Source organism: Rutilus rutilus (genome assembly GCF_951802725.1).
Source record: "Rutilus rutilus genome assembly, chromosome: 25".
NCBI lineage: Eukaryota > Metazoa > Chordata > Actinopteri > Cypriniformes > Leuciscidae > Rutilus > Rutilus rutilus.
This window is the reverse complement of record NC_140229.1, coordinates 13,382,541-13,410,103: the sequence shown is the minus strand read 5'-3', so window position 1 is coordinate 13,410,103 and position 27,563 is coordinate 13,382,541. Positions and strand designations below refer to the sequence as shown.

The following is a 27,563-nucleotide window of genomic DNA, read 5'->3' as shown; positions in this document are numbered from 1 at the left end:
TCATTTAGGGATAGATGAACAAGGCGGTTGCCTATAGGGTGCCTTGACATAACAACAACAAAATTCACCATGTGCTAAATACATTTAAGCAGTTGAATAGTAGCATCATTTTGTATTAATGTTTTTAGAAAGATGGCATTCAGAAATCCAAGTATTTTGTGTATATTAAAATTATATATTTTTTTTAAATGAATGATGCTACAGCAGAATAATATCATATTAATAATATAATAATAATAATACACTTTTTTCCAGAAAACACGAAAATGTGCCATTCACACGTAGAAAATAAAATCTAAATGTCAGTAATATACTAACATCTATCTCATATGAAATATTTTTATTTATTTTTCAATGCATAAAAAAAGTTGAAAACATACTGGGACTGTCATTAAAGCCTTTGTTTTGTTTACAGAATTAGGGCAAGGTTTATTAAATTCATATTTGTGTAACGTAAAGGTATTAATATGTGATGTTTTTGTCATGTTCATTTAATTTACTTACAATTTCAAGTAATATTATAAAACAAAAATGTAATATATGCTTGGACATGGGCTAATTAAAGTGTTTTAATAAAGCATATTTTATTGGAAATTTTGTATTTTTTTTATTGTTTGTAATATTATTTATTATTTTTCATTTAATACATTGTGTGTCTAGAGGTTGAAATAATTAAAATAATTAAATAATTCTGATATGGAGTGAATACAGTGCAAGCTTTTTTATTAGTGATTGGGCAGCGAGTGGCAGGAGAGAGAAATGGTCATCTAGAAGTCTTTATAGAAAGTAAACTGGAAAATTTACAATCAAGTTTAGATTTGGATACTGTGTACTTGAAATTTGTAAAACCTGGATTGCTAAATATCTTAGACTTAACCACTGCACATTAGTGTCATTACTATGACAACCAATATCGACTGCAGGTGCCAAAATGGTCAGAGACAGCCCTGTAACGTTAGATATAGGCTAACCGTCAGAGGGAGGTTCTCTATATAGGGTAGGGAGGAAAGTAATATATATATTATGATTTGAAAGTGGGACTCTTCCAGTTCAGTAAATGAACTCCAGGTATCCAGCTGATGTATCTGTAGCTGAATTAAAAAAAAAGAAACAGATAACAATCATTGGCATGAGGGCAGTGGGCATTATCAACCATCCAGAACATCATCAACAAACCTGAATGCAGGTGAGAGTTCAGCGCTGTGTGTACCAACATCAAAACATTAGGCACTCTCCAAGTCCATTCGCTCACATTATATGGGAAAAAAGATGTAGGATTATGTAGGCTAAATGGTGATTGAGACATTTTTAACACTGTACTTAACATCTTAACATCTTTGGGTTTCAAAGAATTAAATGGATTTGAAACTAGATGAGGGTGAGTAAATGAAGACAGAATATTACATTTTTTGGTCAACTGAGTTTAACTCCTAAATCGGACTTTTATTTTGAAAGCACGGGGCAGACTTATTGAGGACTTTTCTTTTGCTTTCCAGCAGAGCCACGGGTTCCTTTAGTAGGTCAGGCCAGATGGCTCCCGGAACAATGTCAAGCTGAAACTAAACTCCTTTAGCCGATGTTTTGATTACAATCTCTTGGAGTTATTTTGGGTTTTTTATTTGTATCATTTAAACACCACCATAAGCTGTAGAATGGAGATCGGTGCTTTGTCATGAAACTCCGCGCGCAGTATGACAGGTATTTATCTAAAACATCTCAAAAAACAATTCAGGGCTTCAATTATAGAAAGAAAAACACCACGAACCTAATAAACCTTAGAGATAATATATTGTCTTTGATTTTATGCAGTCATGGAATATTTTCTGTCTAACCCCGCTGTTTAGGTCAGTTCATATGCACGTGAATAAGCATGTAAACAGATGTGTACGTAAGTATTATAACACGACACGAGCAAAACTGCTGTCCTGTTCAGAACTATAAGCGGAGCAAGGATATCCATTTTGGGTGGGCCAAAAGTTGGGGTAGGTTACAATTTTACAGTGGAGTGGTAGTGATGATACTACGTTCGATATGATGATTTTTGCTATATAAAATTGAGGACATAACGTAGTAGCTAAGAGTGATTGGTAGCATTTTCCCTGATATCTCTCTGTCTCTCACTTGTGTGGGTGTGGGTGTGGGTGTGTCGTGTGTGTGTTTACTTTTTTCACTTGTTTCTTATACCTGTCACGCTGTCAGTTTTTCATCTACACGTCCACCTTGTTGCAAAACATCCACCTCATTGTAATTTGTTTGCACATAATATACATTTATATCAGTTTAATTTAAAGTACATTACGACCATTTTTATCTTAAAATGACTTAAATACTCGAGATTTAACTAAACTATATTTTCTAAATTGCTTAATTGTCAGAATTAGTACAATAATAACTACATAATGAAAATATCTTTATAGAAAAATCCTAATTCTGAACATGTTCTTGCATTATCATGAGTCATGTTTTTCCCTTACGAAAATTAACCATGGTTTTATTATAGTAAAAGTATAGTAACCACGGTTTTTGGTGGATTACTTACCATTTGTATAACCACAACAAATGTTACTACAAATGTAGAAAAACCATAATTAATTTGTGGTTTCCATGGTTTAACTATAGTAACCATATTTTTTGGTTTTATTCGTAGTAAAACCATGGTTAATTTTCGTGAGGGTTGTGTTGTTGGCTGCCCTAGCTCGCTCTAAACCTATTATAAAACGATGTGAATATTTGTCTGCTAAATTACTACTGTAACTTTACAATAGGTAATGATGTCCTACCTTTAGCATACAGTATTTTGAGTGATGATGATGTAATGGGGGGATACTACTGCTAGCAGTTTAATGCTTTTTTCTTAAAAAAAAAGACAAAACTAGCCTATTTTACAATTACAGATGAGACTGCCCTGCACTTGAAGTCCTGAACAGGTCAGTAGTTTTGCCTCTCTGCTCCAACTGGGCGCTTCCACTCCCTTCTCAAGTCTCTCTCGCCTCTCTCGAATTGATTATTTATTATTGAATGGCGAATTCTGAAATAATCACTTACACAATAATCACAAACACTATTATTCGACAGACAATAATAATACAGGGCATCGGGCCAAATTGGCTGCCAGGCCATCAGGAATTCTCCCAGTTCTCCCAGTGGCCAGGCTGCCCATAGTGGCTTTTATAGAAATAACTATAAATGATGTATAATTACATGCAACTAACTCTAAACCAACCCCTAACCCTATAGTAAGTACATGTAGCCTAGTTACTTAATATTACTCTGATAGTAAGTACATGTAGTTACTTTGTATTTAAATGTATTACTACAGTGTAACAAAGACACCTTAAAATAAAGTGTAATCTTTTTTTAATACAGAAATAAAATGGGTACACTTTATTTTAAGGTAATACATTTAAGTAACTACATGTAGGCCTACTTACAACAGGATTAGGGTTTGGTTTGGTTTAGGGTTAGTTACAAGTAATTATGCATAATTTATAGTTATTACTCTAGTAACTACATGTAACGTGTAACAATGACACTGTAAAATAAAATGTCACCATAAAATATTATGTAAGCAGAGATTTCGGGTGTCAGCTGGTTCGGAATGAGGGAGGTGTTGATATTCAGAACATTATGGCTATAATAAATGTGATACAAATTTTTATAAAACAAATGGTTCTATAAGGAAGCAATTAAAAAATATAGCTGCAAGCAGCGATGCCAGGCCCAAGCCCTGGTGGCGTTAGGGCAACTGTGCACGACGGGCAATATGCATTTAAACTGGGTAAATGTAGAAGGATTACGTCAAAGTCAACTCAAGTTTGTGTCCCCCCTTGGTGCGGATCTTTTGGGCAGGTGTGAATACAGCAATCACACTCTGGTGCGGACCAAACAACCGATTCTCAAGCAGGGAAACTGTACCAGACTTCGTTTGGAACCGGACCGAGACCACCTCTTCAGCTGGGTCTCGGTCCGGTTCCAAACGAATTCTGCTACGGTTTCCCTGCTTGAGAATTTCTGTCCAATAAATGGATGACCTTAGCACACATGTGGTTTTGTTTACAAATTTTGGTTAACTTGCAAAAAGGGCAGTGTGAAAGTGAAGCACACCAAACCAAAAAAAAAAAAAAAAATTCTACATTGTATTTGGTCCAAATCAAGTGAACTAACTAACGGACTTTCCTGGTGTGAATACACCCTAAATGAACATTATGTCATAGGATGCACTAGGTCACTTTAAATAATAATAATATTATAGAATAATCCTAAGAAAAACAATAGGGCCTTCGTCCTTTCATGGCTTGGGGCCCTAATAAAGTAACTTTGACAAAAAAATGTGCCAGTTACTTTGTATAGTTCTTCGGAGCCGACAGAATTGGTTGCAAACGCTAAACGCGACCCTTCTTTGCATCGCCACGCAACGCCCGGATTGGACCGTGTGACTAGAGCGGAGCTACAGTGATTTCCTGTTCCCACCCACAAGATCCCCGTTATAACAGTTGCTCTTCTTTGTTTTGTTTTTTACACTCGCCGCTTTCTAGTGAGAGAAACCCACTTCGAGCGACCATGAAGCTTGAAAAAATGTATTTCTTATTACATGATATAAAAAACAACATATGTTTTGCATTTAGTTTTGACTGTTTTGTGTCTGGCGTCTTCTAATCTATTGTTTTGGTTTATTTTTCAACAGAGGAACAAATTGCGAGACCAGAAGAGCGTATAAATTGAGGGATTCACCTGATCCGATGCAACCCGATTCGAGCCCTCAGGAGAGAAACGGGCTGTCATTAACCCTGCAGCCGGAGCTGCTCGCCAGAATGCCGGGGGCTGGAAGTTCCAGCGGGCCGGAAACAGGCGACGACGTCCGGGTTCCTATCGGCAGCTCATCGGGGTCTGCGAGTGGACGAGGTGCTACTTCGCGGAGGGTGAGAACCGCGAGTCACGGCCACTCCCATTCTCACGCACACACTCACAGCCAGGAGCACGAGTCGGACAGCGGCGAGTCCGACCTGGAATCCGGAGAATCCAGCAGCTCGTTATCAGAACTGCGCTACCTCCTCCGCTGGCTCAAGAAAAGTCTTCCTTTCATAGTGATTCTCTCTGCGAAATTAGTCATTCAGCACGCCCTAGGTGAGAACAGCTGGTGATGCAGTGGTTATGATGTGTGAAGTTCATGACCTCTGTCACACGTCTGTTGTTTATGTCGTCTTTCTGTAGGTCTGGCTGTTGCAGTGGGCCTGTTTACCACTTTTATGTATGTCAACAAAAGCATTCAAACGCAAGTTTTTTTCCACGTAAGTCCACCTTATTATTTAATTTGTTACATCAAGGTTGGCTTGGCATGGGGTTAAAGAGCAGGGCCTGTTACCCCTCTAGTATGGTTATTGGTTAATCTGTTGTGGTGACCTGTGACCTATAATAATTGTTTGCTTGAAGCATGAAGGTCTATTCAGACCAAGAGCAAAGTGTAAAACCACTCTTCATTCAAGTTTGAACAAAACCACCCATCTGATAATACTAATAATCACTTGTTTCTTAATATATTTTTTTAAATAATTCACAATCATGTGGTCATGGCGAATATAGAAATATGATGCATAATGGCAAAAGAGGTGAACGTTTAATAACGATTGGTATACGTAATATTGATACATTTAGGTAATATTTATACACACACTACCATTCAAAAGGTAGATTTTTTTAGCAAGATTCAGCAAGGATGCATTAAATTGATAAATTCAAATAAATGCTGTTCTTTTCAACTTTCTATTCATCAGAGAATCCTGCAAAAAAAGTAGAAGATTAAAAGACTATTAATTAGCACAACTGTTTTCAACACTGATAATAAGAGATGTCACTTAAGAACCTAATCAGCAAACGATCAGCAATGATTTCTGAAGGAACATGCGATTCTGAAGATTGTAATGATGCTGAAAATTCGGCGTTGCCATCACAGGAATAAATTACATTTTAAAATATATTCAAATAGAAAACAGTTATTTTAAATTGTAATAATATTTCACAATATTGTTTAATGTGAGCATAAGAGACTTAAAAAAAAAAAAGCTCATGAACGGTAGTGTGTATATATAATCTGAAGGCTCTTTTGTTTTGTGTCTCCTGTGTAAAGGACCGAAGGAGGAAGTTGCATTGTGCCTGGCTCTTGGTGTTCCTCACATCCTCCAGTCTCCTCGTGTTCTACACTTTTCACACTCAGTCACTTTACCGCTGGTTGGTACAAACTAAATAAATCAACTAAAAGACCAAATGTCCACTAAATGACAAATGCGTACCATGTAGATCATTGGCTCTCTCTTTTTGTGTCCCTCAGCCTCATTTTTGCCAACCCTACGATAGATTCTCAAAACTTCTGGGAGGTTTTATGGAGCGTTGGTGTGACTAACTTCATCGTCAAGTTTTTCTTCATGGGGCTCAAGTGTCTTATTCTCCTCGTCCCATCCCCGCTCATGACATACCGGCAAAGAGTGAGCATGATTTGTGACATTATTATTTCATTCTCTGCACTGAATCAAAATGAACGATAGCTTCATCGTATCCATCCTGCTTTCCATAGGGTCAGTGGTACATGCTCATCGAGGAGACGGGTCAGTTGTATCAGGTGATCGCTCCTGTCCCACTCTGGTTCCGCTATCTGGTCAGCTATGATGAGATGGAAACCTCAGTGGGTCTGACTCTGGGAATCCTGCTAGCCTTGCTCTACCTCATTATGAAGGTTTGCACAATCATCACAATAAGAAATGAATATGGTATTAGAAGACATTCATCAATCTGATCTTATTACCTTTCTTTTTTTAGCTTTTGGCACTGTATGGACTGTCAGGATCATTGCAAAAAACATTACGGACTTTTTTCAGTTCTAAGGTACGAAAGTTTGCTTTTTACCTGTTTATGCTCCTCTCCTTATTCTTATATTTGTTGTGTAATCTGTAATATCTATGTGCTGTATCATGTTCTTCTTACCTGTCTTTAAAGTTGAACGGAGCTCCAGCCAGTCCAGCTCAGGTTAGAGAGGCGGGTGACATTTGTCCGATCTGTCAGGCTGATTTTAAGCAGCCTCGGGTCCTCGTGTGTCAGGTGAGAAGTGATATCCTTGAGTTTGACCTCTGACCTCTGATGTCAAGCCCCCTTAACCTCATTCACTGGCTAAACCGTTATGCTTCTTGAGCGTAGTATTTACTACAAAGCTAGGCTCAACAAATTAGCTTATATAATGTCAAGTCGTTAACTCGTCATTACAGTTTGTGTTCTTAAACACTGAGCACTTTTTCTATCAGCTCTATAACAACATAATTATCATATATTTTAAGGATTTTGTAAAAAAATATCTTCATAATATATAAAAGGAATTCCTCTTATTTTTGTCAGCCAAACCCCTTCAACCTAAAATGTGAGGTTTAAGTTAATATTTCAATAATTTAACAACACGTTTGCATGCTCACAAATCTCTGATGTTTGTTAATGGTCACATGACATGCAAGTAAACCTATAAAATATTCTAATCAAATATATCTTTTTAGCTGCTGTTTTGTTTTCACAGTTTTTATTTTAAAATTGTGTTTTAATTTGACATTTTATCTAACAACTAACTAACACACCCAGATATATAAAATATATGCCAAGATGCTTTTTTTCTTTACCTTTTTTCTCTTTAAGTAAACGTGTTGACGGTAATTTGAGATAATTTCTATGCCCCTGCATTAACTTGAACAGCTTGTTCTTGTTCTATTATACACAGTGGCTGCGTACAAAATCGCATACTCTCTTGAATAGGTGTTTATTTTGATGAATAATTTTTTTAGCACTCACAAAGTATGTGTTATATAATATGAATGTAATCCGGACTTACTACATTCGCCATTTTGTCATTATCATGTGACCTACCAGCATCAGCTGATTCACAAATCCTCTCCCGTGGCCTCATGGGATAGTAAAGCGTCCGTCTTATGCACTTAACAATCTTGTGAATTCAGACACTTCTTTTGCCACATACAGTTTTTGGCCTACTATATAGTAGGGAACTATGCAATTTCAGGTGCAGCCTGTGTCACATAATGCATGTAAGCCTCCTGCCAAGAACTTAAATGTAAACTGTTTCCCATTTGATTGTGTCCAGCATATCTTCTGTGAGGAGTGTATAGCCCAGTGGCTTAACCAGGAGAGGACCTGCCCCCTCTGCCGCACTGTTATCACAGACAAGGTGAATAAGTGGAAAGATGGTGCAACATCAGCTTATTTACAAATCTACTGAACACGGTGCTCACTGAAAGGATGAAGACACCGTGTTGGGACATGTTGAAACGGTCGACCGGCAGTGGATTGTTCCTCTCAAACATCTCAGTCGAGCAAACAGCACTTGTTATAAGGCGATAGTCACTAGAAAAATCGCCGGTTTGAGGTTTGTTTATATATATATATATATATATATATATAAAAAAATCTTGTCAGAAGGACAAGTACATTCACCAGCTCTTGTATTATTATTGTTATTGTATGTGGAACTCCCTTATTTTTTAATGTTTATAATATATATTCCTCTTTGTGTTCTTGCATGCCATCTCTGGTTTTTACTAATTTCCCTGTGGGTGTAAGCAGAAGGATATAGTGGACAAATGGGTTTCTTGATTGTATTTGTGGAGAAAACACTCAGAAATAATGTATTAGAAATTCATGTTTGTCTCCCTTAATGTATTTAAAAAAAATTTGGGTTTAATTTTTTATAGATACTGGGTTTTTTCCTCCCATATGATCCTGTCAGAGACTGTGGCTTTTGTAACTGAACTTGTCTTAAACACATTTATTAATCCAATTATAAGGTGTTAAAAAAAAAAATCTGAAACTTACGTTCCGTTTGAAGTATTCTGGTTAGTTCTGTAATAATCCGAATGCGAGATAATCGCACATGAACTGCTGATTTATCAAACGATGTAGCATTAGACTTTTGTTACCATGTGATTTTAGTGAATGAACAACATATTTTGCTGATTGAACAGAGCTATTATATTACTGTACATGCTTTAATGCATTTGTAATTCAGGCCCTTCACAGATACATGGTATTTTTCTAATGCTGCACTTAGTGTAATAAACCAAAGAGTTGAAGAAAAAAAACATCTATTTTAGTACCATTATACAGTATGCAGTTGTATTTTTTTCCAGTATATTTCAATAATTGACCAAATAAATCTTTTCAAACTGTTAAGAAGCGTCATTGAAATACCTGCGGAGTAAATGCAATATAAAATTCCAGGGTTGCTTGTTAAATACTCCAGTTCAATTTTATTGATGATGTAGAATTCTCCAGGGATCAAAATGAGTTTTAAAATAAATATGAACAGTCACAAAACACCATTTTATTCAGTATTTTAAAACCAAAATGTGCTGCTCTAAATCAAACACAGCACTTTAAGCATTTAAAATGCTAACTCTTATCTGCATCTCAATTCTTTTTACAGGCATATTTCTATTTGACTTTATAATCCGGGAAGTTTCACAATTGGTTACAACCCTGGTTCCTAATGAAGTACACACATTTTTGAGATCAGGTTCAGTTTAACTCTTTCTAAAGCTCAATTGCACACCACATTACATTTTTTATAAGGAACATATAGTAATGAACACTTAGCACCAAGTTATGTCTTAATATTCCAACATGACTGTAAAAATCAGTGGGAGACAGATTGAAAGGTTTTAAACCCAGGCCATGAGTCTTGTGATTATAGGGACTGGGCTTATGGAAAATATACCAAATCAAAAGTGACACACAAAGCCATTTACGCCACATTACAGGCCCCTTTCTCAGCTAGCATTGCATAGTTTGAATAAACGGTCTATATTTGTGTATGCAAAGGCATAATGCGATGCTTCCATAGTCAAAGTACCAGTTAAGAGGCAATTTAATTAAGCTGCTGGTCTTGCGCAGATTTCAAAATCAAAGGCTTTCACATAAGAAGCCATTACGGGCTGTTAACTGCCACGGCGCAGCACGCTGTTGTTTATCAGTAGGCACTGTGTTAAGCTTAAGATATTCACAATCATGCTTTCTGTGCATAGTGAGTATAGACAGTTATTGGCTTGATGGAATCTGCTGCAAAGTCCAGACAGTTCAATCAGAGCAATGGCCTCCTAATGTCCAACCACAGTTACAATCTACACCACGGAAATTAGTTCGAGGATGTGAGGTTAACATCACATTCAATCAGTGAGTTACAATGTCTTCAAGCAGAAAACAAGCCTATTTTACATTCCCATGGGAAAAAAAAAAAGTGGTTAAACAGCCTCAGACGTAGACGTTCATTGATAACAATAACAGTACTATGAGCACAGTGAAACAAGATACATGAAATCACTGATGACTTTGTCTAAAGGACCCCTTCTTACATACAGCACAATCCTAACAAGCAGACTCTGTGTCGACCAGACACTTATTGTATCTATAAGAACTATAACACAATGAAAGAGCACCAACAGTCATGAAGAACCATGTGTATATACAGCAATGAAATGAATACTGATTTTTTTTTTTTGAAGGATTAACTATTTTATTATGCTTACATCATTCTGGGTTTACTAGAATATAGATTTTTCTTTCACCTCAACCACATATATCTAAGCTTATTTCATCAAAAGTCAACAGAACAATAAATAATCCAGTGGTTTTCGCTTTATCTGGTGTATTTATATACACTGCACATCTTGAAAATATATTTAAAATCCCAAGATTTTAACTTTTATCCTTAATAATAATAATACAATTATTTTGACTCCAAGATCCCCAAAGAAAGAAGTACTAAATACAAAATAAAGGGGGCTCATCTTTTTCTTTATGTAACTAATCCGGCTAAATCTTGAACGGCACTCTTGATTATTAAGAATAAATAATTTGCATAGTTTTAAAAAAAACTATCTGGCACTTGGAAAATAAATAAAATGAAAACACACATATTTAGAAAGAAACATTAAAAAAAATTTGTTTAGGAAACTATTTCATAATTGTTGTCTTGCGGTCTTTAATACTAAAGTGAAAAGTAAAACTGAAAAAGGATGTTCCACCAATTGTTTTCACAAAAAAATGACATCATATTAATGTTAGTGGCAATAGATGTAGCTTAGAAAGGATTTATCTAGCGTTATCTGGTAATTAAGTATTTTTTAATACTCTTTGGTCAAAATAATGCATACTATGCAAAAGAAAAACAGTGATTTGATGCCCAGAACGCAGGTAGATTCATACTCAATTGTATGACAGACGAAAACAAGGGAAGAATGTCTTGAAGTCATCCAACACTGCCTGATGCATTGGACAAAAGGAAAAAGAAAAAACAGCTTATATTTAACTTTATAGTTTATCATTGGTTGACACTGAATCACATCTGTGATTCTAGTAGTCCTAATAACTACTGATGCATTAAGAATCAAATACACCGCAAAATAAACAGATTCCACTGGAATGTAGACCTGGATCTTCTCTTACTTTAAATGGATAGTTCACCCAAAACTTATTATTTACCCACTCTCACATTGCTCCAAACCTGTATGACTTTCTGTTCTTCTGTGAAACACAAGTATAATGGAAGTCAGTGGGGTCTAAAACACTGAGAAGACTTTTGTGTTCAACAGAAGAAAGAAAGTCAAATAGGTTTGGATAAACTATCACTTATCACGAGAAGCTCACCCTCAGTCTCTCAGACCGAACTTCAAATATAGAACAGAAGATATGCATTCTTCCTTACTTTTTTTGCATGAGCATGGCATATAATAGAAAAACTGTGAAATTCATGCTCGAGATTCGCCTAAAGTGCAAGGTGGTCTCCTTCTCTTTCATAACAAGCGGCAGACCAACTCACTACGGTGCAAGTAGAGAGAGGCCACAGGCTTTGATCTGAACAAGCGCTGCATGCTTGCATGAAGTATGCTGAGGCGGCAAGTGTTTAAGTGAAGAAAACTGGGTGCAGAAAGGCCTTTGGGTAATTGAATAACTTCCTAAAGTGCAAAACTCAAGTCTTCATCAAAGTTTCATTCTCAAATGCTTGGGTCTCCTGCCGCCCGCTGGGTGAGCTTGTTTCACGACGGACCCTACATTGGATCCCAGTGGTTTTTTGATGGGGAGAGGGGCCGACACCTCCATGCTGCTGTTATTGTCCATCTGCTCCTCATTAGACACCTCCATGGGCGGATCAGAGCGCGGCAGGACAGACGACGCGTTTCTGCTCACTTCTGGGAAGGGTGGACCTCGAGACCAACGGTCTTCCCCGTCAACCTTCACGGGGCTGGAAAAAGCAAGTATGGGATCACGGGTTACTGATCTCTATTTGTGTTTCAAACACATAACCAGTATACACATGACCAGATAAGCATGTTCCAGCATGCACAACCTTAGATTTGGTTCTCATTTTTGGTCAACAAATTACACTTAAAACTCAGATAAATTAAATCAATGCCCTTTCCTACAAGATCATAGGGCTGGGAATCAATACATGTTTTGTTTAAAGGTGCATTGCGCAAGTCTCTGAGTTTTTGCAGAACTATGCCCCCTTCTGGTGACACGCGAAACTGCAACCAGAGTTGTGCACGCGGTTACGTGGAGTTTGCGTTGGGGTTTGGGATGAACTAGAAGCCGGTCTCTTTGAATCCATCTTCTACTTTTGCAAAAGTCGCTTGAGTTGTCTTCGCTGATGCGGATTATGGCGGCGAATACACAAACCTGCCACTGCCAGACATAACCAGGTGAGCGTGAACGCGCATGACGTCACGCCCAGTCGATTCCGACCCGAATCCCTCTTATTTATTTTACTGTACAGGATTATAGAGGCAATCGCAGTGATCATAGAAGGGCTCATTCAGCCCATCAGGCAATTGTTTAAGCATGTATGGGTTAGAAAAACGGGTATTTTTAACATGAAATGTTGCGCAATGCACCTTTAAGAATATATTCTTCAACTAACTTTTTTAACTTAAATACCCACTCTGACGGATTCAGTCAGTTGATTCAATAAAGGATTCGTCATACTGATTCAAATGGTCATTTAATCTGTAAGTTTATTTTGAACGATTCTTTTAAAATATGGATCGGAATCAAGTTGCACTGTAAGGTTTAGATGAATTAAAAAGAAAAATTTTGATGTGAATCAAAACATTTTTGATTCACTAAAAGAACCAGGTCATAAGAGTCATCCGTTTGTGAATCAGACCACAACGGTCATGCGGTTTGTTTTTGATTCACAAAAAAAAAAAGGTGTTGTCATTGTTTTGCAAAACATGCCATTTTCACAATCTTTTGAGATGCAAATTTGGTTCAAATATGATTCGGTGGAATGGGAAAAACTAGCATAGAGTAAAAGATCAATTAAAGATCCGTCAAATGAAGAACTCATAATTGGAATTAATTTTTTTTTTTTTTTTCTTACACAGCCCTACAAGATCATGAAAACAATACTGTTCAAACCTCAGTGGAATGAGAAAAACACATTACCTCACTGGTGTTCTTGGGCTTCCCAGAAGCTTGCGAGGCGAACGGGATTTTGGCTCATAAGTGAACTTTTCCTTGATGTTTTCGAGCACAGATGGAGCTATGTACGTAAAGCCCTGAGGAGAGACAACATCCGAGAAAAGATTAAATAATAAAAACAAAAAGAGTTTGGGTAGACAAAAAAAATAGATGAGTGTAGAGGATGTGCAATTATGATGAAGCAAAAACACACAAACAGCTGGAAAAAAACAGTTAAACAGTAATAATACAGACCAGATGAGAGACATTACTCCCTTCTCGTAAGTTTGTCTACAAAAATAACCAATTTACCACACGCACATGCTGACACACACTCACAAATGTAGGTCTGGAGTCAGAAATTAATCTCATATGCATTCTTGAGTGCTCGACATAGCATGCTGATGATAATTAAATTCAAACGGCTTCCGTTGGTCTCGTGTTGTGTTTGGGCTATGGTGTCACGTGCAACAAGGCCTTAGTGCTGATGTGTAACACTATTCTATTTGTCTGAAGAACATCTTTATGTTTAGGCTAAAAAAATCTGGTATTTTACTACCCATGTAGCTCTGTAGCTCATCTGGTAGATCATGGCGACAATCTGATGAATGAATCTTTTGCAACGCATGTTTTTTTAATACTTGTAGCATATCAAAATATTAGTGAATTTATCTACACTACTGTTCACTAAGGTTTTTTTCTTATTTTTTTTTTTTCTTCAGCAAGGGTACATTAACGGGTGCATCAGTACTCAGTAATTTACTGTTTTCAACATTGATAGTAATAAGAATGTTTCTACAACACCAAACCAGCATATATGAATGATTCCTGAAGGATCATGTGACACTGAAGACTATAGTAATGATGCTAAAAATTAAACTTTGCCATCACAGGAATAAATACCATTTCAAAATATATTCAAATAGAAAAGTCATTTTAAATTGTAATAATTCTTCATAATACTGCGGTTTGTACTGTATTTTGATCAAAGAAATGCAGCCTCGGTGAGCAGAAGAGACTTCTTTCGACCCAAACTTCTGAATTGTAGTGCATCCAAAACCGTAGCCCATTATATCAGATTATTTATTTGTTTATGGCTGATAAACAAAAATAAATATATTCACTATTGGTATACTTTGGAAAAGGCATCTGCTACATGCATGAATAAAAATTTAACGTTGAAATCACCACAGAGGTATAGTGTTGCTGCAAAGAATATTATATTTAAAAGAGTTAAGAGATAAATTTAGCCCAAAAAGAAACAAACTGACCAGGAAGACTTGGTTGGCGCTTTCACTGAGCGTCGAGTCATCGGGACTGTCCACGGGAGGCTGACTAGTGAACTTTGAGTCAAACTGGCTAACATCGTCTGCTGATTGCTGCAGAAAGAGAGATCCGTGATGAGTTATTATTGGATGCTTCATCATGAGATCTATAATAATGATAATTACAACTAGAAATACACAACAGTTTGATTGTACAGAGAGAGAAAACACTCATACCAAAAAAGGCTTGAAGGGAGGTTCAACTTTACAAGCCAGGAGATCATCCCAGTTGACGTGTCTGAAGAAGGAGTGGGTCTAAAAAAAATACAATCTCTTTTTATAATCTACACAACTCCACTATATATGTATATGTCATTTCCTGCTTTTATGGTAATGGGTTCACCACGTCAGAAGGGCAGATACCTGGATGTCTACAACATCTCGAGGACCAGCTCCTATCCTCACTGATGCGTTTCTCTTCAGCAGCTGGGTGCGAAAAACACACACAACCCCGTAAGTTGAGAAATAAGACCGAATTCCACACTGCTGTGAAATCTGATTGACCTAAAACCTCTTACCTTTTTCAGAAGGTCCCGTGCTTCCAGGGTGAGGTAAGGTGGAATGTTCAGTTTGCACCTTAGGATTTTGTCAATGGTCTTTTTCCGATTCTCTGCGGTGAATGGCGGCTGGAGGTGAGAGGTTTAAGAGGTTAAAGAGGACAAACTTATTCTCTGTACAAATTCATAAGACATTTGATATCTTCACAATAATGATTACTTTGTTTTGAAATGTGTCTGAATGGAAGGAAATTATGTTCAACATCTAGTAGACAATCTTCCCAGAAAAGTGGAAGCTGTTCAGGAGGAGCAACTCCCTGTTAAAGGAGAACTCCGGTCAATTTTAACATTGAGCTCATTTTTTTGTACATTTGGAGTGCTGTCAGTACAGAGAACAACGACAAAAATCGGTGTTGCCTACACCGAGTTATCCTCTTTTTAAAATTTGCACCCTCTTGACTTCAATGGGGCAAGTTTTAAACCTGCTTTTAGCCTCTTAACATCCTTGATGTGTCATTACAAGTGCACAGGTCATGTGAGTGATTCCTTCGGAGTGAACGCGGGATTTACATCCTGTTTTCGGTCGAAGTCCACAGTAGTCGATTGTCGAGTTCACACGCATAGGTTTAGTAAGTATAATCACGCGCGTGAACTCGACAATCGACTACTGTGGACTTCGACCGAAAACAGGATGTAAATACAGGTATGTGCGCTGGCTGAATTAACATCATTTTTATTAATATCTTTCACATCTACTGTAGTCAGATTCACCCGCGTTCACTCACATGACCTGTGCACTTGTAATGACACATCAAGGATGTTAAGAGGCTAAAAGCAGGTTTAAAACTTGCCCCATTGAAGTCAACAGGGTGCAAATTTTAAAAAGAGGATAACTCGGTGTAGGCAACACCGATTTTTGTCGTTGTTCTCTGTACTGACAGCACTCCAAATGTACAAAAAAATGAGCTCAATGTTAAAATTGACCGGAGTTCTCCTTTAATGCAAAAGATTTAGAATTAAATGTCAAACAAGCACATGCAAGTGTAGGTGTTCATATACTTTTGGCTATGTGGAGTAAGTTTCAGGTTTGATCTACATTTGTTTACATTAATTGTTTGTATAAGACTCCATCCATGTTATTTTGGGTGTTCACACAGTCAAAACAGTATCTATTTGTTAAAGAGGCCACAAACTAGGTTAACAGAATTATTGGTAAAATGCTCTGTCAATAGAACACCTCAACAGAGATTAGTCTTATCCAGGTCTAGCAATACGGTGTAAGGCAATTCACTGAAAACTAGAGTTGATGAATGGCAGGAGGTTTATGAGTGTCAAACAAAGCCAAATCAAAGTCAAAAACATTTTGTTGAGGCATTTTAAAAAGCCTTATTGGATATTAAAAATACACAAGACGCCTCAAAAGACCTTTAAAAAGAAATCATTTTGGATTATTAAATAAAAATGTCCTTCTGTAAATGTCCACTGAAACTAGAGTGACCATAAGCTTGGTCACGAGGCCGTTCTCCATTGATTTCCTAGAGCTGGCCTACTGAGCAGAGTCCTGGTTGTTCAGAACTTCTTCCATTAAGGATTATGGAGGCTACATGCTTCTGTGATCTTTCTCTAGATCTGTCTTGACACAATGCTGTCTCTGAGCTCTACATGCAGTTCTCATGGCTTGGTTTTTGCACTGATATGCATTTTCAGCTGTTAGACTTTTTATTGAGAGGTCTGTGCCTTTCCAAATCATCCTCCATTCAATTGAATTTGCCATAGGTTAACTCAATTTGAGGTGTTGTAATATCTACAAGCGAAATTGGAATGCTCCTTAGCTAAATTTCAAGTGTCACAGAAAAGGGAACGAATACTTATCCAATGTATTTATTTCAGTATTTTATTTTTAATCCATTTGCAAAGTTGTCAGAAATGAGTTTTATGCTTTGTCATTTTGGTGTATGGAATGTAGACTGATGTGAAAAAAGTCATTTAAAGCAGTTTAACACAAGGCACCAACATGAAATGTGAAAAAAATTAAGGGGTACGAATACTTTATAAAAATAACAATAACTCATTTTTTTAAATTTGTGCATTGTGACTAATTTTTCCAGAACGGGTCACATAATGCATATATTTAGCGAAATGCTCTTCTCTAGAGTTAATTTCTCTAGCGAACTAACAAGTTGTGGACACTGAATGACTTGCCTGAGGTAAATGTAATGACATTTTGTTTACAAGCTGTTTTATTGATTGATATTCTTTCCATGGTTGAAACACTGATTGAGCAATTATACCAGATATAAGTCTCAGTAAGTTGTACTGTATCTTTCAACATACCTTTAGATGTTCATTCATGTTTATTCTGTAACTAGCAGCTCCTATATACAGCGATCTGTCGCATGTCAAGAGTGTCAAACGGCATGAATTTCATGGTAAAATGGACAGAATTTGAAAGATGAAACTTTGTTTATTATCAAAAGTAACAAAACACAGAGCTTATTGCTATTATTGGTGGTTAAAAATTATTAATAGGCTACAATGCTGTATTTGTCGTGTACACATGTGTAACGAACCGAAGGCACAAACGTGTACTGTTATACCCATAATTAAAAAAATTAAATAATAGAAACAGAATTTTATTGTATTCATATTTCACAGTATTACAGTTTTTGGATCAAATAAATGCAGCCTTGGTGAGCATAAGAGATTTCTTTCAAAAAAAATTAAAAAATCTTACCAACCCCAAGCTTTTGTACGATATTGTTAGTGTTAGAGCTGCACAATTCTGGACAATTTTATTTTTTTATAATAGAGATCATGATTTTCCCACAATTCTGAATTTACAAATAAACAAAATAACAGGTTCTAAAAAAAATGTCATTACTGCAGTCTATTTACAAATATTTATCCAAATTAATTTGAATTATTTATTCATTCATTTTTTTTAATCGGTTTGAATGAATGATTCAATGACTCACTTGTTTTCAATTGTTATCTCTTGAATGATTCAATGACAGTATACATTTGTTTTAACAGTCACTTTTAGCCACCAACTGGCTTATCGATGTAATTGATGAATTGGGTCAGAGTTCACTCTGCTGCTGGAACTAGACTTGTGTACGAAAGCCAGTGATTATAGTTTATAAAGTTATAAATATGGATATTTTTCTTACAAAAATGCATTGCTTCTATATATACACATAGATTAATTCTAAGAGAACAGCATTTATTGAACAGCATAATCTATATTTATCAAATTATATAATCTATAGCTTATGGAAGTATTTTGTTCCCATCTTCATGTGAAACTTTAATAAGAAGCAACATAGCAGAGAAGAGATGTGAGAAGGGGCACTCACAGCTCCTGTAACCATGTCATACATCAGGGCTCCCAGACTCCACCAGTCCACAGCTCGGTTATGACCGCTTCTCATGAGAATTTCTGGTGCCCTGAAAGAGGGAGAGAACAAGAGAAACAAAGACAGACACAGAATGAATGAATGAGTGAGTGAAGAGAGAAAAGGCCAGCGCACCAACCATTTTTGTGCTTATGTCTTTTTTACTTTGACCTTAACTGACACCGGAGGCCACAAATAAGCCTTCAGTGGGCATGATTGATGGAGGCTCTGACCTCTATGAACTGGATAGACTTTTAAAGAGGCCACATCATGGAAAACGTGACCCTATTGGATTTTAAAGTTCAAGTTGTTAAACTTCCACAACCCAAAGCTTTCTAGCCTACACAGACCATTTTTTAAACTAAAGGCTGGAATCCATTACACAACTTCTGAACAGATTTTAAAACACTAAATTGCTAATTTGGCTAATTTGTTATGCGTGTTATGTAAATTTACCTTTGTTTTATTATTGTATTGTATTTTATTGCAACACTGGTAAATAGAGGAAAGCTTCGGTTTCAGTACAACGCATCAAACACAACGATATGTATTCTAAAATTGGCTCAAAATCTCAAACATGTTTTGATTGGATGGAAACATAGTCTGAGGCTAAAGAAATCTGTGTCTGTGCCCATCATATACTACGCAACTTTCTGTGAAATGTCAACTCCAACTGCCCAAAATCTACAAACTGGCACAAACTTTCAGCAACTATTGTCGACACAGAAATCTGCAAATCAGGTCGACAATCTGAGCAAAAGTCATGTAGTGTATTCCAGTCTGAAGATGCAACAGCAGGTTGCTCAGAAATCTTAATTGTTGTGTTGTGTTGTGTTGTGTTGACGTCACAACCATGAGTATATTAAAATAAAATAAAAATATTCAGCAATGAGTGAACTACACTGGTCTTTTACATAAAGAAGTTACAGTAGCATAAAAAAAATTATGTTTAAGTGGATGAAAATGTGAGTTTGTACATACATGTACTCTATGGTTCCACAGAAGGTGTGTGTGACGGTACCATCGTGGATCGACTCCTTACACAGTCCGAAGTCCGTCAACTTCACATGACCTGAGATGAGAATGAAATGAGCAAATCCATAGTAGTACAGTCTTTATTGAACAGGATGTGGTGCAAGCCTGAGGACTGTCTGGGACAAAAAGGACAGAGGTGAGTGTGTTTTATTACCATTGTAATTGAGCATGATGTTCTCTGGCTTCAGGTCTCTGTAGATGATGCCTTTCTGATGAAGGTGACCCAAGGCCATGGAAATCTCTGCCAGATAAAAGCTAAAAGGAGTTTTTGTAAATAAATTAAGAAAATTATAAATAAAATAAAAAGTTAAAATTAAATAATAAATTTAATTAGAAAGGTAAATGCTTTCCCAAACCATCGATTTGAATTTTTTGTTACACAAATAGTTCACCCCAAAATTTCTTAGTATTATTTTCTCACATTCATGCAATTTTTAAACCTTTATAAAGTTATTTTTATATTTAGGGTTTAAATAAAAATAGGTTAAAAACATTTAATATATAGTGCAAGTACAAGAGTCACAAAGACCACATTTAAGGTACTTTTACAGTGCTTTCCAGCCCTTTTATAGAGCACTTGTTGTATTGAAAACACCCATGTAGACTCTTAGAATTTTATGTGTGTGTGTGTGTGTGTGTGTGTGTGTGTGTGTGTGTGTGTGTGTATGTGTATGTGTATGTATGTATGTATGTATGTATGTATATGTATATATATAATTTCATGGTCACCGTTTCCAATAATTTGACAAGCAACTTCATGTATTTGTTCTGACAAACTATCAAATCAACATTCGGGCCAGCTGTACAAACTATATCTGTTAAGCCAATGCTTTTTGAAACCTCCCACAGGAGATCAATGTTTATACACAACAGAAGTGTATCATCCAGATAGCAGACAGGTCATCTTGACCCATGAATGATTTACAGTAGTCAACATTTGAAGTGAATCAAAAAAGTTCATCGAAGCTGTCCTAAGACAAGAACGGGTATTGTTCAAAATTCATGTATAACTTTGATGAAAGGTTTTGATCCACTTCAAATGTTGAGTACTGTATAACAAAGCCTCACTCACCAGGCTGTGTCCTCCAAGAAGATCCCCTCCCTCTCCAGCTGCATGAACAGCTCTCCACCTGTTAGAGAAAAATGACCTTGATTCAGATACATTCTCTAAAAACATGAATGCTATTTTGCTACTCGAGACAATTTACATTTTTTCTGAAAACCAAGACTAATTAAAATAGATTTTTTTTCAGGATTTGTAGACTTTCGAGGGCACCAGTAGCTTTGTTGAACTCACCGCTAAGGTACTCCAGGATGAGGTAAAGTTTGCCCCCCGTCTGAAAGGCATATATGAGATCCACAATGAAGGGATGCTTAACTTCCTCTAGGATGCTCCTTTCTGCTTTAGTGTGAGCGGTGTCCTTTGCATTGCGTGCAATCATGGCCTGTTGAACAAGACAAAAGCAACATAATCCATTAAGGAAAGCTGTGTACACAGACACCGTTTGCTCTCCTTCCATCCTAGAATGGTTTAAAGCAGTGTTTCTCAACCGGTGGGTCACGGAGTGTGTAATAAAAGAAACGACAACAGCAGCCAAATGTAATTCTAAATGTTGTTCTGATGCGAGACTTATTTTAAAAGATGTGCTTGAAAGCTGCTGACTCTTCTGCCAGATGCAGTTTAAGTAAAGAGTGCCTGAGAAAAATGCATTGTCCTGATTCAGTATTAGCTGTCAGATGAGATGTTGTCTGGCCGTATGTCATTATTCCAACATTATAGAAAAACAAACTTGCTTGTCCTGTCAGATGTTATACTGTGCTCGCGGCACGCACTCTTCAACTGCTGATATTTTACAGCCTTACCAAGTACTAAATACTTGGTTCAAGTTCCTAGAAATTTGGGTCATGGGTAATGACCACAGGAAAATGTGAGTCCCATGGCCAAACCAGTTGAGAACTGTGTAATGATCTAATGGTTTACAGTTACAAAGAGCCAAAAATGTGATTCTACAACGAAACTATCAGCAGGTAATGAAACATTCCTTAGAGATTATTCATAGATGTGAAGCAAACTACACCAATACAACCTGTTAACCAGCAGGATGAGGCATGATGGAACACCAGTGTTGGGTGTAACTCATTACCAAGTAATTAATTACTATAATTTAATTAGTTTTTTCTTTGAAAAAGTAAAGTATGGGATTACTTTTAATTACTTCTGATGTATTCGCATTAAATACCGTATAGAACAATTATTCTATATAAAACAATAGTGGATTTAACATCAAAATGTAATGTGTATGTAAACATGTGTTTTTAATGTAACCTCCATTTAAATACTTTGGTCAGTTCAAGAACAATTTATACAATTTTAAATTATTTAATTGAAAAGAGAAGTTTCATATATATATATATATATATATTTCCTTGTATTGTTCAACTGGTCGAGGTTGATATAGGATTTAGAAACTAATGCAATACTTTGATGAGAGTAATTAGAATAGTAATCTAATTACACTGTTGAAGATGTAATTAGTAGCTAGTTCTTTACTTTTTTAAGAGTAACTTACCCAACACTGCGGAACACCCATGCTGATTTTCAGGGAAAGATTAATTAATGGGAATTATTGGGAAATATGCGAGGCCATACCTTTTTCAATACTTTCATGGCAAATATCTTCCCAGGAGTTGCCCCAGTTACCTTACGAACTTGAAAAACCTGTTTTGAAACAAGAGGACTGTTAACAGATAAAAGTCGAAAGTCTAATTAAAAATGGTTAGATCGGTTAGATCTACAATCCAAATCTGCAAACAAAAACAGCATTAAAGACCTCAGTGCTTATGTAGACTATGTATTATGACTATCATTCAAAGTTTAGGGTCAGTATGATTTGTTTTTAAAGAAATTCAATCAATCAACTTTTATTTATATAGCACAATAAAAGCAACAGTAGTTGGCCATTGTGCTGTACAACAGGATAAATATCTCAAAAACAAGAAAGACTGTAAAGCAAATGATAAAGGGAGTTTACATCGGAAACACCAATTCAAAAATTCAACATTAAAATCAAGGATAGGCTTAGTTGTAAACCTGTGAAAAGAGGTAGGTTTTAAACTTCTTTAGATCTCTTATCTTAGGGATAGAGGAACACTATTCCACAATTTTGGGCCAACAACAGAAAAAGCTTGGTCACCTCTCGTCTTAAGTCTAGATCTCGAAACCATCAGCAGTCTTTGTTGAGATTTCCTTCATGATCTAGCAGAGTTATTTCATTTTCATTTCAGCCAGTGCCACGAACGCAGTATTGGGGAAATATGATCAAACTTCCTTGTGCCAGTCAAAAGTCTGGCTGCTGCATTCTGAACCATCTGAAGCCGACTAATATTGGATTGACTCATTCCAATATAAAGAGAAATACAATAGTCAAGTCTATTGATACTGAAATTGTAAAAAATTGTTAAACTTCACAGACCACGTTGCTAGAACAGCCCGGTCCTTCAGATTTGCCTTATACAACATTTGCAAGATCAGGTCCTTCCTATCGGAGCATGCAACACAATTCCTTGTCCAAGCTCTTGTTCTATCTAGGCTGGACTATTGTAATGCTCTCTTGGCAGGCTTTCCAGCATATACTGTCAAACCTCTGCAACCGATCCAGAATGCAGCAGCAAGAACGATCTTGAACAAGCCGAAGAGAGTGCATGTCACTTTCGTCAATTTGCACTGGTTGCCAATAGCCGCTCGCAAATTCAAGGCACTGATGTTTGCCTAAAGAACAACCTCTGGCTCTGCACCCCCAAACCTAAACTCACTACTTCAGACCTATGTGCCCTCCAGAATCTTGCGTTCTGCAAGTGAACGGCGCCTTGTGGTGGCATCCAAAGAGTCACAAAATCACTTGAGATGTTGAGTAGCTGAGTCTTTAGCCACTTTCAAGAAACAGCTAACAGTGATGTTTGATTCTTGAACAAATCGTTATTTTGAGCCGGTTCATAGGAAGTAACCGGTTGAGCTGGTTCACTAATCGAACAGCCGAAGTCAACAAGAACCGAATGAGCCGGTTAAACCAACTGCCGAAGTTTGACAAGGATTACCGAGGATTCTTATGAGTTGAAGTGAGTTGCTATGCAGGCCTGAGGCACGTACTGGAAATATGCTTATTAATGACTACTGTTATTGAATAACATTTTATTAAAACCAGCAAAAACCTTTCTGTCGAGAGTTGTAAATAAATGTTATTATAGTTCATTGTGCATGCAGATTATATTTTGAGTTGCTAAGAGAAAAACAAGGAGTTTATAAGACTTTAGGTTGGGTTATTCTTTCTGTATAATTTAGACACGTAGAACATATCCACGCTTGTGCATCAATGTCTGTAATGTGTGCTGTAGGTGCAAAACTTTTAGGAATCTTATCCAAGATGTAGTCTACTCAATGGCTATGTTTACATGCACAACTTTTGTTTCAATCGGACTGAATTCATTCCGATTGATGAATCCGAACGTAGTGTTTACATGAACGCTAAACATGTGATCGGGTTGATGTGCGCGTGTTTTTTGACATGCACGAATATACAGAGTTTCCTGCTGTTTGTGCATAATAACCATTCTCCTACATTGGTTCTTTATTTGTTTTAAACAGCAGACTTAATATTTATCCATTTCTGGTCATAATTTGGAGACAATGAGCATATGAACCGTTGCGCCGTGCTGCTTATATTCCCGTGCCCAAAACCAGTCGTCTATGGATGAGAATCCGAAACAAGGACTTGTGGGACGTTGTCCTGCTCCACTTCACAAACGCTGAGTGAAAGGAGAATTTTAGAATGACGAGACACTCATTTATGAAACTTTATTCAACAGGAAGAACAGCTTGTTCCACGTGTCATACGTCATTACGCTATTTCAACGTCATTGCACATGCGCAGTCCTTTCCGTTTCGGTTTACAATCCGATCAAGTGTTTAGATGTTCTCTCCATCGGATTAAAAAAGGAATAAACCACCCCTTTCAATCCGATCGAAATTTCATTCGGATCGAGCAAGCTGTTTACATGAAGGCTTTTCAGTTACTGTTCAGTTACTTTTCAGCTGTTCAGTTACAGATTACTAACAGATTATTTGGTTGCATGTAAACGTAGCCAATATTGGTCAGTCATATCCGAAATGGATCCGCGAATGAAACTGAACACAAACACAATTACCTTAAATGAATGAAAGGCAATTATCAGCAATATGCATTCACACAAATAACTTCTTATTTGAATGTTTCAATATGCGTAGACACAAATGACTTTATTTGAATGTTTAATTGATATGACATGACACTGAGTTGTTAGAAAAGAAATGCATAGTGAGATCATTGCGTGATGACATAAGGAACCAATGAAACTTTTTTTTAACAGGCTCATTAAAACAAACGGTTCACGGAAATTAATCGGACTTCTATCACTAACGGCTAAAGATGCATCTTTTCCGTCAACACATGACCCGCTAACACTAACACTTACTATTCTATTCTATTTATAAATCTATTTTTATTTATAGCTATTTTTATTTTTATTTATATATATATATATATATAAACTTGCTATGTGTACTGTGCTTGGCTAGACTAACTGGGACTTGTCACAGCACTTGCATATTGTTGTCCTATTGTTTTGACTGCTTCTATTGTTCTCCTCAGTTGTTACATTTTGAATAATTTAAATTGTAATAATATCTCACAATATGTATTTATTTTTACTGTATTTTGTTCAAACACCCGCAGCCTTGGTGAGAATAAGAGACTATTTTCACAAACATAAATCATACTGACCCCAAACATTTGAAGGGTAGAGTGCGTTAATTTGCAGCCCACATTATGTGTCCAAAACACGCCACATGCAGGGAGGAAACACTGAGTAGCACTGCTAGTCTTGCTTACCTTTCCATATCCTCCTTTACCCAAAACACGAAGCAACTCAAAACATTCCGGACGAATCTGCTCCGTGCCTTGATTCACACTATTTTCAGAGATCTCGAACTTCTCGCAGTCTTCCGTACTGAAATATAGAGTATAAGTACATTAAAATATAAACATGGAATTGCCTTAAGGAGAAGACAACTCACTTTTGGAGAAGCTAACTTCAAAACACACAAATATAATTTTGTGCATCCAAAAGTGCACGGTGGCATACTCACAATTCAAAGCCACTGCACTGATCCATGTATTCATTAATCTTGGCCTGTGGGGAAAAAAAAAAAAACTTGTTGTGTTTCTGGTAGGTTTACAGGGAGTTTTAGGTGTGGATTGCAGTTTTTGTATCTCTGCAGCTTTCTCACCAATTGCCAAGTGTGCAGATCTGACACGGTCGGCCATTAAAGCTCAATCTATACCAATGACTGATGCGCACTGGCTCTCCTCCATAAACCGGACTATCAAGGTCACTGATCGCTATTATCACATTACAGGACCCAGTCTAACAATGGAGAGAGTGTCAGACCACTGTAAGCCAGACCTACAATGGTTTTTTTCTGGTTTCAGAGGCAATTCAGGAGCTAAGCCGGTTTAAAAATCTGACAAAGAACTTGTCAAACTTTTGAACACTAAAACTCTATCTTGCTTTAGTTTCAGTGTTACATAAACTAACTGCCTCTTAAGTTCTTTAAAAGTTCATATTTCTAGTCATAAAAGTTTGACCGCCCATTAAACAGTCATCTTCATACACCTGAAGTGATGCTGCTGGATATCCAACAATCCGGTTTAAGCAGGTAGCAGTGTTTCTAGCTGGTCTGAGTCAGTCATTAACTGGTTGACCTTTTAAAAATCAACTGGAATATCTTCAGTGTGACCAACTGGTAGCTGGTTTGTTGCTGGTCCACCATCTTAATAACCAACTAATGACCAGCTTAGACCAACTAGAAACCATCTTAAGCTAGACTTCAAAATATATCTTATTTAAACAGACATGTCCACCTATAATAAAATACCATTACCATGGTTAATTACAATTACATATATTTACACACACACCATGGTAAGCAGGCTACTGCAAATTTATCGTTTGTAAAAAAACGCACCTGTAAATCACATAGATAATTCAGTAGTATGGTAAATCTTACAGTACCATTGTTGTCATCTATTAGTTTAACATAGTAAATTACATAGTACAGTCAAAGTACTTTAATGCCGAGTTTTGAAACGCTTATCGATTCTCTGGCCGGTCCAGGCGATGCGGAAAATCTGGAACCGAGCTTGTTACCGAGTACTTACCCCGTCAGGGAGCTCCTCATCTGACATGCTGTCCTCCACCGGGTCCAGGTCGATATCAAACACACCAGCCATGGTAACAGTTTATTTACACGCACCAATACCGGAATAATGTTGAATCTCGACGGCTCATGTTCCCACACGAGTCACAGACGCCATAACCGGGTCCAGTACGCATTACGCAACATATCCTTACAGAGATGAACTAATACCGGTAAACGACCACGGCTAACAGATCACTGAGCGTCTGTGCGCATGCTCCTGAATGTGTAACACAAATGCCAATAAATTAATTCGCGTTTTTATTCATTTAAACACGAGAATATCTTTTATTTTACTCCCGTCGGTTTGTATCTGAGGTAAGTGGGTGTATATAGATAGAAATACACGTCACTCTCTGTGTATAGGAAGCAGTTTTACTTTTAGTACCGCTTCACTGCCAGTAGGCGTCGACAAAAGACTGACAATGGTTTGCTTTTGTCTAGCTTCAACATTCGTGCTGCTCCAGCTCAAAGACACACAGATGACACAGCTACTGCATTTTCAGCGATTTGCCCATGTGTT

At 36.9% G+C, this 27,563-nt stretch overlaps 2 protein-coding genes across 5 annotated transcripts; one reads left to right on the top strand and one right to left on the bottom strand.

The window, feature by feature from the left end:
• Window positions 1-1,509: 1,509 nt before the first annotated feature.
• On the top strand, window positions 1,510-11,319 carry rnft1 (ring finger protein, transmembrane 1). 4 transcript variants are annotated; one of them, XM_084401305.1, is made up of 11 exons: window positions 1,510-1,698; window positions 1,845-1,982; window positions 2,895-2,927; window positions 4,685-5,124; window positions 5,212-5,288; window positions 6,125-6,225; window positions 6,326-6,479; window positions 6,569-6,727; window positions 6,811-6,876; window positions 6,988-7,089; window positions 8,129-11,319. In XM_084401305.1, exons 4-11 carry the CDS (start codon window positions 4,740-4,742, stop codon window positions 8,261-8,263), a joined length of 1,179 nt encoding a protein of 392 aa, XP_084257431.1. In that variant the 5' UTR covers window positions 1,510-1,698; window positions 1,845-1,982; window positions 2,895-2,927; window positions 4,685-4,739; the 3' UTR covers window positions 8,264-11,319. The 4 variants fall into 4 exon arrangements, with proteins under 4 accessions (XP_084257431.1, XP_084257430.1, XP_084257428.1 ...); XM_084401304.1 differs by lacking the exon at window positions 1,845-1,982; XM_084401302.1 differs by lacking the exons at window positions 1,845-1,982; window positions 2,895-2,927.
• Window positions 8,424-27,443, bottom strand: rps6kb1a (ribosomal protein S6 kinase b, polypeptide 1a). Its single transcript, XM_084401301.1, has 15 exons — window positions 27,003-27,443; window positions 25,931-25,974; window positions 25,674-25,791; window positions 22,400-22,468; window positions 21,047-21,194; window positions 20,822-20,879; window positions 19,904-20,004; window positions 19,696-19,786; window positions 18,676-18,766; window positions 15,341-15,448; window positions 15,186-15,248; window positions 15,000-15,077; window positions 14,769-14,876; window positions 13,483-13,595; window positions 8,424-12,280 (listed from the first exon to the last, which is right to left on the bottom strand). The coding sequence occupies exons 1-15, from the start codon at window positions 27,072-27,074 to the stop codon at window positions 12,019-12,021; spliced, it is 1,524 nt and encodes a 507-aa protein (XP_084257427.1). The 5' UTR covers window positions 27,075-27,443; the 3' UTR covers window positions 8,424-12,018.
• Between the last annotated feature and the right edge of the window lie 120 nt (window positions 27,444-27,563).

Excerpts from the sequence above, each read along its gene's own strand:
- rnft1 (XM_084401302.1), top strand. The coding sequence starts at position 1,673 with ATGAAACTCCGCGCGCAGTATGACAG. Across the intron at positions 5,125-5,211 it reads AGTCATTCAGCACGCCCTAG|GTCTGGCTGTTGCAGTGGGC; the intron begins GTGAGAACAGCT and ends GTCTTTCTGTAG. Across the intron at positions 6,480-6,568 it reads TCATGACATACCGGCAAAGA|GGTCAGTGGTACATGCTCAT; the intron begins GTGAGCATGATT and ends TGCTTTCCATAG.
- rps6kb1a (XM_084401301.1), bottom strand. The coding sequence starts at position 27,074 with ATGGCTGGTGTGTTTGATATCGACCTGGACCCGGTGGAGGACAGCATG. Across the intron at positions 25,792-25,930 it reads CAGTGCAGTGGCTTTGAATT|TACGGAAGACTGCGAGAAGT; the intron begins GTGAGTATGCCA and ends TCTATATTTCAG. Across the intron at positions 20,005-20,821 it reads TTCTTGGAGGACACAGCCTG|CTTTTATCTGGCAGAGATTT; the intron begins GTGAGTGAGGCT and ends AACTCCTTTTAG.